This window comes from Panthera onca, chromosome D3 (assembly GCF_046562875.1).
Source record: "Panthera onca isolate mPanOnc1 chromosome D3, mPanOnc1 haplotype 2, whole genome shotgun sequence".
Taxonomy (NCBI): Eukaryota; Metazoa; Chordata; class Mammalia; order Carnivora; family Felidae; genus Panthera; species Panthera onca.
In genome coordinates, this window is record NC_138350.1 from 34,431,820 (window position 1) to 34,445,728 (window position 13,909).

At 36.5% G+C, this 13,909-nt stretch overlaps 1 protein-coding gene across 4 annotated transcripts in view; it reads right to left on the minus strand.

Annotated features, from left to right (window-relative positions):
- Nucleotides 1-1,633: 1,633 nt before the first annotated feature.
- Nucleotides 1,634-13,909, minus strand: part of ANKRD12 (ankyrin repeat domain 12) — a 128,848-nt gene continuing 116,572 nt past the window's right edge. For all 4 annotated transcript variants that reach the window (XM_060613259.3, XM_060613256.3, XM_060613257.3 and 1 more), the window contains 3 exons: nucleotides 11,400-11,543; nucleotides 8,480-8,575; nucleotides 1,634-7,874 (listed from right to left, as the gene is read on the minus strand). In XM_060613259.3, the coding sequence (XP_060469242.1) occupies nucleotides 7,689-7,874; nucleotides 8,480-8,575; nucleotides 11,400-11,543 (426 nt within the window). In that variant the 3' untranslated portion in view covers nucleotides 1,634-7,688. The remainder of the gene's footprint in view (nucleotides 7,875-8,479; nucleotides 8,576-11,399; nucleotides 11,544-13,909) is intronic.

The following is a 13,909-nucleotide window of genomic DNA, read 5'->3' on the forward strand; positions in this document are numbered from 1 at the left end:
AGGCTCTCGTTATTGATTTCTATTTAAATTCTCTCATGCTCGGGGCGCCTGGGTGGCGCAGTCGGTTAAGCGTCCGACTTCAGCCAGGTCACGATCTTGCGGTCCGTGAGTTCAAGCCCCGCGTCAGGCTCTGGGCTGATGGCTCGGAGCCTGGAGCCTGTTTCCGATTCTGTGTCTCCCTCTCTCTCTGCCCCTCCCCCGTTCATGCTCTGTCTCTCTCTGTCCCAAAAATAAAAAAAAAAAAAAAAAAAAACGTTGAAAAAAAAAAATAAATTCTCTCATGCTCATAGAATATACATTGTATGGTTTCCATCCTTTTAAATTTACTGAGACTTATTCTATGACCCAGAATATGGTCAAATTTATCAGGTGTTCTGTGCATACTTAAAAAAAAAAAGTGTATTCTTTTATTGTTGGGTATGTTCTATCACTGTCATTAGGAAAAGTTGGTTGACCTTGTTCACGTCTTCTGTATCCTTCTGTATACAGTGCCGCCACCCCCACCTAGACTTCCCCATCATCATCATCCTGCTCCAGAGTGGTACATTTGTTACGATCCATGAACCAACATCAACACATTGATTGACGCATGACAAGATCACCCAAAGGCCATTATTTACCTCAGGGTTTACCCTGGGTGTTGTATGGGTTTTGACAAATGTATGATGACATATGTCCACCATTATAGTATCATACACAATAGTTTCACCGCCTTAAAAATTCTCTGTGCTCCCCGATTCTTCCCCCCTCTTTCCCTAAGTCCCTGGAAACCACTCATCTACTGTCTCTATAGTTTGCCTTTTCCAGAATGTCATATAATTAGAATCATGCAATCCATAGCTTTCCAGGCTGGCTTCCTTCTCGGTAATATGCATTTAAGATTCCTCCATGTCTTGATAGATTCCTCCATGGTTGATTCCTCCATGGTTGATAGCTTTTTTGTTGTCGTTCTGAATAATGTCCCATTGTCTAAATGTAACACAGCTTACTTATTCACTCACCTACTGAAGGACATCTTGGTTGCTTCTAAGTTTTGGCAATCATGAATAAAGCTACTCTAAACATCACATGTAGGTTTTTATGTGGACCTAAGTTTTCAACTCATTTGGTAAATGCCAAGGAGAATGATTGTTGGATATGGGAAGAATATGCTTAGTTTTGTAAGAAACCACTAACCATCTTTCAAAGTGGCTGTACCCTTTTGAATCCCCACCAGCAATGAACGGGAGTTATTTTTCCACAACGTCACCAGCATTTGTTGTCGTCAATGTTTTGGATTTTCACCATTCTAATAGGTGGGTAGTAACATCTCATTTTCATCCTTTTAACTTGTCTGTCATTACACTTAAAGTGAGTTTCTTATACACAACATACAGTTGGGACTTGCTTTTTTATTTACTCCGACAATCTCAGTTTTAAAGTATAAATTCACATTCAATGTGATCATCCATAGAGTTGAGTTTAAATCTACAGTCTTGCTATTTCTTTTCTATTTTCTCCTGTTTTTCATTTTCCTCCTTCTCTTCTTTTTGATGAAATACTTTGCATGACTCCCTTTAATCTTAATTATTATCTTATTTGTTGTAGATCTTTTTTCCCTTTAGTGGCTGCTTTAGTGTTTACAGTGTACATCTTTCATTTTTTTTTTTTTTAATTTATTTTGAGAGAGAAAGCGCAAGTCAGGAAGGAGGAGAGAGAGAGAGGAGTGAGAGAGAATCCCAAGCAAGCTCTGCACTGTCAGTGCAGAGCCTGACGCAGGGCTTGAACCCAAGAACTATGAGATCGTGAACTGAGCCGAAGTCAGACACTTAACTGACTGAGCCACCCAGGTGCCCCTAGAGTGTACTTCTTAAAATGTATCACAATCTACCTTCAACTAACATCACACCATTTCATGCATTTTATGAGGACTTACAACAGCATACCTTCATTCCCTCTACCAATTTTGTACCATTGTCATGCATTTTACTTTTATAGAGGCTGTAATCCCCACAATACATTCTTACCATTTTGGATATTTTAATTCCTCTGTGTGTATCAAAATTTCTGTCAGCTTTGGTAAAAGAATTATTTTGCTCTTGTTCTTCAAAGATATTTTTGGCAAATACAAATTCTAGGTTGATAGGTTTTTGTTCCAGCCATTATTTCTTAAAATTCTTTCTCTGTTACCCCTCCCTCTCCTCTCCCTCTGGGTCTCCAATTACATGTTGTTAGGTCACTTGATATGGTCTCCCAGCTTACAGAGGCTCTGTTCATTTCTTCCATCTTTCATTTGGGGTCATTTCTTACTGCTATGTTCTAAAATTTACTAGTCTTTACTTCTGCAGTGTCTCATCAGTTTATTGCACCTAGTATATTTTTCATTTCTCGAGAATCTTGATTTGGGGTTTTAAAACTTTATCTCCCATTCTTTCCTTATTATGGTTGTGTTTTCCTCTACTTTTCTGTACATAGACTATAATAGTTTTATTAACAAACTTGTCTACTAGTTCCATCATTGCTTTTATTTCTAGTTCAGTTTCTATTTTTTTTTTTTTTCTAGTGAAGGGTCATAATTTTCTGCTTCTTTACATGACTGATCATTTTTTGTTGGATGCTAGACATTGTAATTTTTCCATTGTTGGCTACTGGATTTTGTTGTATTCCTTTAGTGATAGATTAGGTTCAGTCATGCAATTGAGTTACCTGGAATCAGTCTGATTTTAAGATTTTATTATTTTTTTAAAAAGTTTTGAGACAGAAAGCACATACACAAATGGGGGGAGGGATGGAAAGAAAGGGAAAGAATCCCAAGCAGGCTCCATGCTCAGCACAGAGCCCGATGGGGAGCTCAGTCCCATGACCCTGGGATCATGACCTGAGATGAAATTGAGTCAATCAACGGACTGAGCCACCCAGGTGCCCCACAGGACAAATGTATCTGACCAAAGGACTTAATATGCAGAATATATAAAGAATTCCTATAAATTAGTAATAAAGACAACCCAATAAAAAATGAGCAAAACACTTGAGGACATTTCACAAAATATGTATAGGTCAAAAGGCATGTGAAAAGTAATGATGACCAATGGGTCATCATTGAAATGCAAATTAAAGACACAAGGTACCACTACACATCCACTGAAATTGCTAAAACTGAAGACTGACAGCCAAATATTGATGAAGATTCAGAACAACTGGGTCTCTCATAGGTAGGGGTATAAAGTAGTACAACCACTTTTGAGAACTGTTTCTAATAAAATTAAACATACAACTATTCTCTATGACCCAGTAATCCAAGGTATGCAGCCAAGAATGAAAGAATATGTCTACAAAGAGATTTGCATGTTCACAGTTTTATTCACAACAGTCCCCATATTGGAAACAATCCAAATGTCTACCAACAAGAGAATGAATAAACAAGTTTGTACAATATACTACTACTCATTAAGAAAATGGAACAGATTACTGGCATATCCAACATGGATGAATTTCAAAACCTTATGTTGAAAGAAGGCAGACACAAGAAAGTACTATATACTGTTTGATTCCATTTATAAAAAGTTCAAGAGCAGGTATAAGTAATATATGGTGATGGGAAGTACAGTGATTGCTTCTGGGGTAGGGAGCCACTGACTGAAAAGGGGCACAGGGGAACTTTCTGCAGTGATGGTTAAGAAGCTGGAAATAATCGCAATTTGGGTAAAGTTAATATATGTATACATTTGTCAGGACTTATCCCAACACACTGCCTGTTTAAGATCTGGGTTTTAGTTTTGTTTTGTAACCTGGATTTAGGTCAGTTTAAAAACAAAAACTGAGAAGAAACGTACTGATAATGATCTCTTAAACTAAGTGATGGGCGCACACAGGGATGCTCTTTAATCTGTAAACATATGCTATATATGCCTAACTCTGTGTATTAACAAGAGAATTTTCTTCACAAGTGGAGGAAAAGGTAGCCACCTAAAAGCCTTTTTTCTAGGTCTACTCAGAGATTTTGATATGGCATATAGTTTTTTTCTAAAGGCATTGAAAAAGTCATCAATAGAGTTAAATGTGTTTCATAAATAATCTTACATTCTGTGCAACTAATCCATCTAATAAAACTGAGTCCTCTTGTAACGAAGACTGTGTTTACCTTTAGGTAAATAATCTTGTATGTTATTTTCTCTTCTGGAGATATGCACGTGTATAAAAAATTTACATTATATGCAGATACCGTGTAGCATTTAACATTTAATCACTGGAAAAAGTCAGTCTCTCTAGATGTACTTTTCAGTTTTTATGCTAATACTTACAATTCTAGGTACTTTTTTTTCCTCGCTATTTTAAGGGAATTATTTAAACTGTATTTGCCTCAGTTTGTCCTATGAACTTTGGTTTTACTGACTCTAAATATTTTGGGTAAGTACTACTGTGGAGGTGTTGCAACTCCATTCCAGGTACAATGGAGACTATAGTGTCAAGGAGCAACCATGGAAATGAGTTACAAGATATTTAATCAGTTAAACTTCATACAAGCATTTCCAAAGATGACTATCACTTTTAAAATCTATTTGCTTTAAATATTTGAGGACTTTAAAAAAAATCATGAAAATATTCTCTTTAAAAATACTAAAAGATAAGACTGCCTCATGAGTTTTGAAGTCAATTTCCTCTATATAAAAAACTTTGGAGTTTTGTGTCAGAGATAGAATAAAAAATATTGCTAACTTTGTGGATAACTAAGAATACAAATTTAGCACTGCACTCAATTTCTAGAATAAATGGATACTTCTTAAATCAATTAAAATGAGCCTCCTGGGGCTTTGCTTGAAATTTTTGTGGTTATGAAGTTTGCAGCATATCTAACATTTAAAATTCATTTTGGAGACATTACTACTGAATAGGCACGAACTATTCTTCCAAGGCTGTTTCCCCAAGATGAGTATTTCTGCAATTTTGCTACTGCCCAGGTCACCACTGCTGTTTGGCTTCGAGTCACATGGAAGTGGAAAGTAAAAAAACATTTAGCACACATTTCACTCTTATTTTTTCTATAAAAATATAACTCTTTATTAAATAACATGCACAAATATCAACTAGTCATTTATTAAACAGATATGATTTAGAACAAGATTTAAAGAAATACAAATCCTTAGGTACAATTTAGTATCTTGTTCATGATATTTGAATAGTTAAAAAAAAAAAATCACTGATTAAACTAACCATCCTTTATTTCTCTTTCAGAATCCTAAATCTTTTTAGGTATATATACCCCATTCCAAGTTTTTTCCTAGCATTTCAGAGCTTCAGAAAATCTTTAATATCAAAGCTCTTAACTACTTAAGTATAGATTCCCACCAAGAAGACATTCGCTTTTCTTTTAAGCCATCCGATTAGCTTTGAGTCACTTTACAAAGGAAATCTGCAGAAGCAGAATCATGGCAGAGAGGCTCCAGCAACTTGAGGCACCACTGAAGAGGGCGAGAACTGGAGTTAGTACTTAAAAAGCTGGGACAACTAAAATATGCCAGATTCCTGCCTTCTTGCTTTTTCTCTTCTGCAGCTTGTTCTGTTTGGCCAAGCAGTGATTTTTCTCCCCCTTTTCCAGTTGGACCGTCAGAACAAAATGCTGTATACATTTATCCCTCTCATATTTTCTATGACTTCAATGCTCAATAATCTGGTTTTTTATTTTTCGGCAAAAGTATAAACAAAATTTGCATTAATTTTTTCATATTAAAAAGTATTGCTTTTATAAATTAGCTTTTCATGTTCCCAGCCTTAATAAACTTAACTTCAACAAAACCAGTGCTTCAAAATCTACCCTGCCTTTCTTGGCCCCATTTGTCCAATAAAAAAAGGCCCAAATCTTTCATCTAAATTTCTAAAGAACACTACATCCAACCTTTATAATAAAGTCCTTGCACTGTGTACTTTTTACACGTGCTGCTTTATTGCGCATGCCAAGTACAGTATGAATTAAAATATAAATTGACGTAAAAATTCAAAAACCCCTAAGCTTAATATATACCTTTGCACTCAAAAACTTCAATTTTTACATTCTCTCCCATTAGCTGGGATTTCCAACTTGCATGCTGAGTTTAAGTCACTTTATTCCTCATATATATGCTTTTTACTTTTCTCTATCAGAATAAAAAACATCCAGTATTAGTTTATAATTCAAGAAAGTACTGTGGGAAGTTCTGTAGATTTTATCCCATATACTTATGTTCACTTTTACATATAACCTAATTTTCCTTTCAAAAATGTTTAAGTAGTTTAGATTTCAGATCTGAAATATTCCTGAATATTTAATCTATCTCACTGTATAGGAGAAACTGGACTTTTTTCTAAGTATATTGCTAATTATTTTATTAAAAACAGCATACCAAATCTTATTTTAATTATAAAATTCTGAAAATTACGTTTTGCATCTTGATACAAGGAAAAAATACAACATATTAATCAATTTTTCATAAACACTGCAGAGATTGATAGGAATATGCCTGTTTCTTGTATTTATTTGGACTACCAAGTAGCTCTTTTTTTTGATTTGAGTACTGTTTTTATTTTAAAAGTGCAAAGGTTATTAAGCTTAAAACATTATATTTAAGCAATGTAAAAAAGTTTTACAATGATTTAACATGACCAATAAAATTTATTAAACATATTTACATATATTCACAGATTCTTTCATACTTGAGTATTAAAATAGACATTTACAATTTCAGAATTTTCATTCAAAGGCATTTTGGGAGAGGGGAACAGGTTCTACCATGAGATGAAAAAAGAGCTGTTTCTTTGTATGACTAATTCTAAATAATATGTCCAACATAGTGAGTCATAGGTACTATCCCAGGAGACTGGCATGAAAACACCCTACACTACTTTAGGCATCGCTTATGGAGAGAGTTAAATTATAGGAAGCATGCAATACAACTAAGTCACAACCTTTACAGTTATGGTGATGAAAACAAGCTAACTCAAACACATGCATGCCTTATTTAAGAGTTTTGCTACGTGAACACACTACCACTACACTCCATACAAACTACAACTTTGGTCCAATAAAACATCAGACAATACAGTTTTACAATTATTTCTTTGTACATGTTTTGACTACCAATCCCTTTGTATACATTCTGACCATTAATTACAAGATTTACATCTGCACAATATGTATAAAATAAGTTATTAAAAAGGAAGACAATATTAAAACTTTTGAAAAGAAAACTGTACAGTTAATTTACAGATATAATAAACTGAAGAAATTTTGTGCCACGTTTTTCTTCCACGTTAGAAACCATTTGGTAGGAACCGAACCTTTTAGTTTACGGACAGATTTTAATAAAACTTGAAAGAGATTTGAAGACTAGTGGTTACCTTGTTACTTAGGAGTGCTAACAACTTTCGGTGCTGTTAGCAGATTCTCAACTTTTAAAGTATCTCCCTCAGTCGGCCAACATGCTCTAAGGCAATAGTTACCTCTCACCAATATAAATAATAGATTTCAGTTAGAAACTGTTTGGATCTTGGATCCAAAATAATTCTCTTTTCGTTGTTTACAAAATGACAGTGTTTACTACATAACCAACTTCAGTCAAACTTTACTCAACAACCGTAAAGGCAGAATATCAGTATTTTTCTCAAAGGCAGTGTTCCACAGTTTAAGACTCTTGAGCCGCATCAGTTTAAGACGATACCCCCGGAAGTGACGGTTGCTATATAGGAGTCAATTCAAAATCATCATTAACATCAACGAGGGGAACATAAAACTCCTGGATCTCATAAATGCTGAGAGATTTATAGGTGGCAGGATCAAGTTCCTGGAGTTTGAGCTGCCATTCTAATCTCTGGACGGCATTTAAAGCTGCAGCTTCATGTTGTTGCCTCATTAAAAGACAGGTCTATTGAAAAGAAGAGTTAAGAGATTGCTCTATTAAATTTGCTTTGTTTAAAAATTAATCTCATCCACAGACTCTCTGAGGAGTAAGCGTCTGAATTACACATCCATTTCTGCTCTACCTGGTCTGTATCTATATGCTATTTCTGGGTCTGCAACTTTCCAAGTGTCTAATCTCAGACTTTAACTTGAAACTGCTCTTTCAATGAACAAGATTTCAAATTATCAAAGAATCATGAACACCCAGGACGTGATTTTTGAAAGGATTCAAAATCTCAAACCAAATAATTTTCTTTATGAATTTACTTTGCAGGACGTATCCCATTATCGCTCTCCCATTCTTTCACGTCACAACTACAACCAGACTTGTATTTTGGACAGTAAGCATGAAGATGCCCCTTAGAAACTGCTTCTGTGACAGTTTCGTTTTTTACTACACTGGTCCTGAAAAGGGGACTTGTGGTCTTTATTTTCCTTTACCTTCTGACTGTAGCTGGCATGAGGATGCCTAATTGCTATCTCCTTTCCTAGTCACTCCTCTCTAACAGAGCTGCAATTTCTATTTAAGGGGGAAGCATCCATTTAAACTGAATTTCTAAACATACGTACCTTTAATTTGTCAAATTTATCATCCACATCTTGCAACCAAGACATGAACTGTCTTGCGTTAAAGCGATCCCTCACAGAAGTTTTACTGTCATCAGACTGAAAAAGAATGTAAGTAGTTAATACTACCCAATAACCCACTTTAAAACCTATATGCCATCCTATCATTCTATGGTGTGATGGAATGATGTTTCGAAACAGATTTTGAAAAAGGATAATATAATTTGGATATTTAAAAAGTTTGATAAAGCCTTTAGTTCCATATTGAATAGACAGATTATTACCAGAATTCCTAGGAAGCTGAGTTTAGTTGTTAAATAGAATCCTATTGCCTTGTGAGTCAAAGACGATTCTCAAAAAAGGCATCTTATATTAAGTACCACACCTATGACATTCTTATTCAAGTATACTTGATTTCGTATCTTCTTTTAATGTTAATGTTTACCATATGTAGGGAGAAAGAGTGTTAAGGTGGGAGACAGGACTTTGAGGCCAACATTTTTTCCAGGACCAATATTTTGGAGCGACCATAAAGAAATTCTGGATCAACTCTTAAGAATACTAGTTTTGGAATTAAGAGAGGCTGTATTCAAATGTCAGCTTTGTGTCTTACTGTGTGATCTTGAACTATTTATGTACTCTTAATTTTCTATTCTGTAAAACGGGAAGGAGTACCTTTTTTTAAACATTTTAAAAAATGTTTACTCATTTTGAAAGTGTACATGAGTGGGGGAGGGGCAGAGAGAGAGAGAGAGAGAGAGAGAGTGTGTGTGTGTGGGGGGGGGGGGGGGGAGGGAGGGAGGGAGAAACCCAGGCAGGTTCTGCACTGTCAGCACAGAGCCCTGACATGGGGCTCAATTCCATGAACCTCGAGATCAGGACCTGAGCTGAAATCAAGAGTTGGATGCTTAACTGACTGAGCCAACCAGGTGCCCCTCTCATCTGTCATTTTATCAGAAATGTCATCGTGTTCTTGGGGCGCCTGGGTGGCTCGGTCGGTTAAGCATCCCACTTCGGCTCAGGTCTCGATCTCGCGGTCTGTGAGTTCAAGCCCCGCATCGGGCTCTGTGCTGACAGCTCAGAGCCTGGAGCCTGTTTCAGATTCTGTGTCTCCCTCTCTCTCTGCCCCTCCCCTGTTCATGCTCTGTCTCTCTCTGTCTCAAAAATAAATAAACGTTAAAAAAAAATTAAAAAAAAAAAAAAGAAATGTCATCGTGTTCTGATCCTGTGGCCTTCCATCTCAATTTCCAGTTGTGCTATGGATTAGTTTTTATTTTGACATGTCTTTTATTTCAATAAATTTTGGGAGAAATAAAAAATAAACAGGTATGTTTACTCAACCATTCTGAACTAGAAATCTTAAAGACTTTCCTTGTAGCTTGATTTACATTGTCCTAAAATTAATTTCATTACTCTGTAATTGCACGCAACTTTAAAAGACCTCAAGACCTGCTTCGGATTCTGTGTCTCCCTCTCTCTCTCCCCCTAACCCGCTTGCATTCTGTCTCTGTCTCTCTCAAAAATAAATAAAGGTTAAAAAAAAAAAAAGACCTCAAAATATTACATGGTCTAGTCCAGCCTTTAGTAACACAATTAAACTGTTCATTTCAGTTATTAAAAATCACTCATTCTTCTGTTTAAATTCTTTAAAGCTGTATTATGTAAAGTCCCTCAGTGGCATTTCCAGTGTTTATTTCCTCAGAGTCAAATAGTTCTTTCTTAAGATCCAATTATTCTTTTTTTTTTTCTTAAATTTTTTTTAAGGTTTATTTATTTTTCAGAGACAGAGTGTGAGCGGGGGAGGGGCAGAGAGAGGGGGACAGAATCTGAAACAGGCTCCAGTCCCTGAGCTGTCCGCACACAGCCCGACGCAGGGCCAGAACTCATGGAGGGCGAGATCATGACCTGAGCCAAAGTCAAGATACCCAACCGAATGAGCCACCCAGGCGCCCCAAGATCCAATTAATTCTTAATAGCTTTTTCAAATATCTGAATACTTTCATTTGGATAAAAGCCCAGAGAGAACTAGGTAATTTTCTCTGGAATATACCCTGTATCATTTGTATTTCTAGACTGTCTGACCTAAAACAGAATTTCCTAGTATTTTTTATGATAATCTTTCACTGACTGTGCTTACACTCTCTATTTTCATCATTATATTCTCTCTTATGACCTATGAATTTCATTCTGGTTTGCGAGGCACAAAAATTCTGACCACTGAAATGTCTGGTTCTAAATTCGTATAATTTATATGTGGCATTAAACTTTATCCAAGACATAGCTACAGTTTTCTTCACAACTATATTTATTCCAGCAATATCCAAGATCAAGACAAAAAGCCTGGCCCTATTTTAGCCATCTAGAAATTTAATATGCCTGTAGTAGTTTTCCAGTTGCTTGAAGGTGTAAACATCCACTTTAGAAACAAATTACAGGGGCGCCTGAGTGGCTCAGTTGGTTGGGTGTCTGACTTCGGCTCAGGTCATGATCTCGCAGTCCGTGAGTTTGAGCCCCGTGTCGGGCTTTGTGCTGACAGCTCGGAGCCTGGGGCCTGTTTTCCGATTCTGTGTCTCCCTCTCTTTCTGACCTTCCCCCATTCATGCTCTGTCTCTCTCTGTCTCAAAAATGAATAAACGTTAAAAAAAAAAAAAAAAGGCTTTTTAGAAACAAATTATAAGTTATGTTCAAGGGACTATTCCAAACATGTATCGGTTTTATAAATATCTGCTTTTATAAGATAACACTGATGTTTAGAGGATTGTGGAAAATAGAGGATCAGGTGATCTGGAAGTGCTTTATTCTCTAAGAGGTGCTTTTCTCCTTTGAGTTTTATTGATTGCTGAATTCAAGTTTCTTTTATGGAAATAGATGACAAAAACACACTGTACTTAGGAAAATTTTAGCTGTATCATTGGCACTTTACCTGAGCGTCCAGTGGGACACTGTATACTTCTGCATCCAGTAAAACAGTGCACGCGCTAAATGGCAGTGTTTGATTTGCCAATGTTCTTGCAGCTCTGTAATGAACTCGCAGAACTTCCTGTTCATTGGATACGATAAGTTTTTCCTAGTTGAACCAAGAATGGAAAAAAAACAATTCTTCAATTGCTTGCTTTTCAAATAAGATAAAATCACTTAAAACGTACCACAGAACCTGAATCTCAGAGTAGTTTTTTCTTACAGAAAGCTTGAGATTTGAGAATTCCAAGTGTTCTAAAAGTATTAAGTAAATGCTCTTTCCAAAAGTGGCAGTCTCTTCTTAAAAATTATCTTTTAAGATGTACAATGGTGGCTTTTTGTATATTCACCAAGATGTTTGACCATTACCACTAGTTTCAAAACATTTTCATGACACCCAAAAGAAACTTCATACCCATCACTAGTCGTGGCCCATTCCTCCTCTTCCCCTGGCAACCGCTACGCTAGTTGTTGTTGCTGTGGACTTACCTACTCTGAACATTTCTTACAAACGGATCCATATAATATGTGGTATTTTATGAATGGCTTCTTTTGTGTCACATGTTTCCAAGGTTCATCTGTGTGCAGCATCAGCACTTCATCCCTTCTTATGGCCGAATAATATTCCCATACACAAACACACCACGTTTTATTTATCAGCTGATGGTCTTTTGGGTTGTTCCTACCTTCGTGCTGTCATGAATAACGCTGCCATGAACATTCATCCTCCAAGTTTTTGTTTGGATGCATAGTTTCTGTTTCTTTAGGTAATTAACAAGTGGAGCTACTAGGTCCTATGGCAGTTCTATGTTTAACCTGGACAGAAACTGCCGAATTGTTCTTACAGCAGCTGTATCATTTTACATTTCCACCAGCAGTGTGTGAGGGTTCCAATTTTTCACATCCTTGCCAACACTCGTTATTATCTTTTAATTATAGCCTTTCTGATGGGTGTGAAGTGGTGTGCCGTTGTGGTAGCAGCTTGTTTTATAATGAATATTTTCACAGAAACAAACACTGTACTTTGATGCTAATTTTAAACCTCTAGCAATGACAGTGCAATCCTGCCTTCAAATGTGTTAAGTGGGGTGCAAAACCTCCAATTATGTAATATGCAGAGTCACCCTATCATAAAGTTAATGAAATGATGTGGGCGATCTTCTGCATTTAGCAGACTGGGAATTCCTAGGGTGTAGCTACAGATCTCAACCCATCATGATACTGGTTTATAGAGTTGTGCCATCTGGTGGTAACGGTCTTTTTTGGCTTAAACATCAACGAGGACAACTCTGGGAACTGTGGACGGCTGGAACTTCAAAGACAGAGGTAATGAGTCCAGGAATTCTCCAGTTAGAAGATGTCTATCATTTTGTGGGTTTTGTCTGGCAGGCTGGGCTAAGAGAATATTCAGGGTGTGGCTGGTCTTGCTCCCCACCATGTTCCCCATTCTCCCTCAACTTGACAAGAACTTTATCCTTCCCCTACTGGAGCATGCAGGCCTTATATCCACATATGTATTGCTGTCCAGTTTTGCTGTATTTATAATTTAGTGAAAAGACAAAGAAACACAGTCCTATTTAATCTCTTTTAAATTCTGATGTGACAAATGATACACAAAAGAGAAGAAGTAAGTCTAACACTTAGGATTAATTTAACTACAAGTTTAAGGTGGGACTTTAAGTGATAAAATATCCAAAAAAAAAAAAAAAAAAAAAAAAAACAAAACCAGATACTAAGAAAAAATAGCTAGAAGAAAAGTTTTCTAAAAAACTGGTTGCAGTTGTATAGAGATTAAGAGCAATAACCAAAAATCCCTTAACACTGTCTGGAAATATATTATTATTTTTTTTAAGTTTATTTATTTTGAAAGAGAATGAGTGGGGGGGTGTGGGCAGAGAGAAAAGGGGACAGAGGATTCGAAGTTGGCTCTGTGCTGATACAGAGAGCCCAATGTGGGGCTTGAACTCACAAACCATGAGATCATGACCTGAGCCTCGAAGTCAGATGCTTAACCGACTGCGTCATCCAGGTGCCAAGAAATAGATTATTTGAAGTCAGACTCCTTCTGCTAAAATACTTCACAGAGATATACTGTGTGAATGACAGCCTAAATGGTCCACTTAATGTTGTGTCCTTGAACTTCTGGAACACAGCTTCTCAATGTCTTCGGAGCATGGGTTATGTATGTCTCAAAGTGAACATGGAACAGGAAAAATCAGATCTTTGTTTTTACCAACTGCCAACTGGCATTTCTTTCAATTATGAACATGGGCCACAAACCACAGTAATATCAGAAGTATCTGCAACTTTGCCATCCACAGAAATCACAAGGATTTTCAATTCTTAATTGTTGCAGGTATTGCCCCCAAATGGTATCACTGTTTGCTGTCACGTTGGTCAGGCATCTTAAATTGCTTTCTAGTACTCTGCAATTCTAAATTGTTTGTTGGTCAACATATGAACGGATGGGAGTCA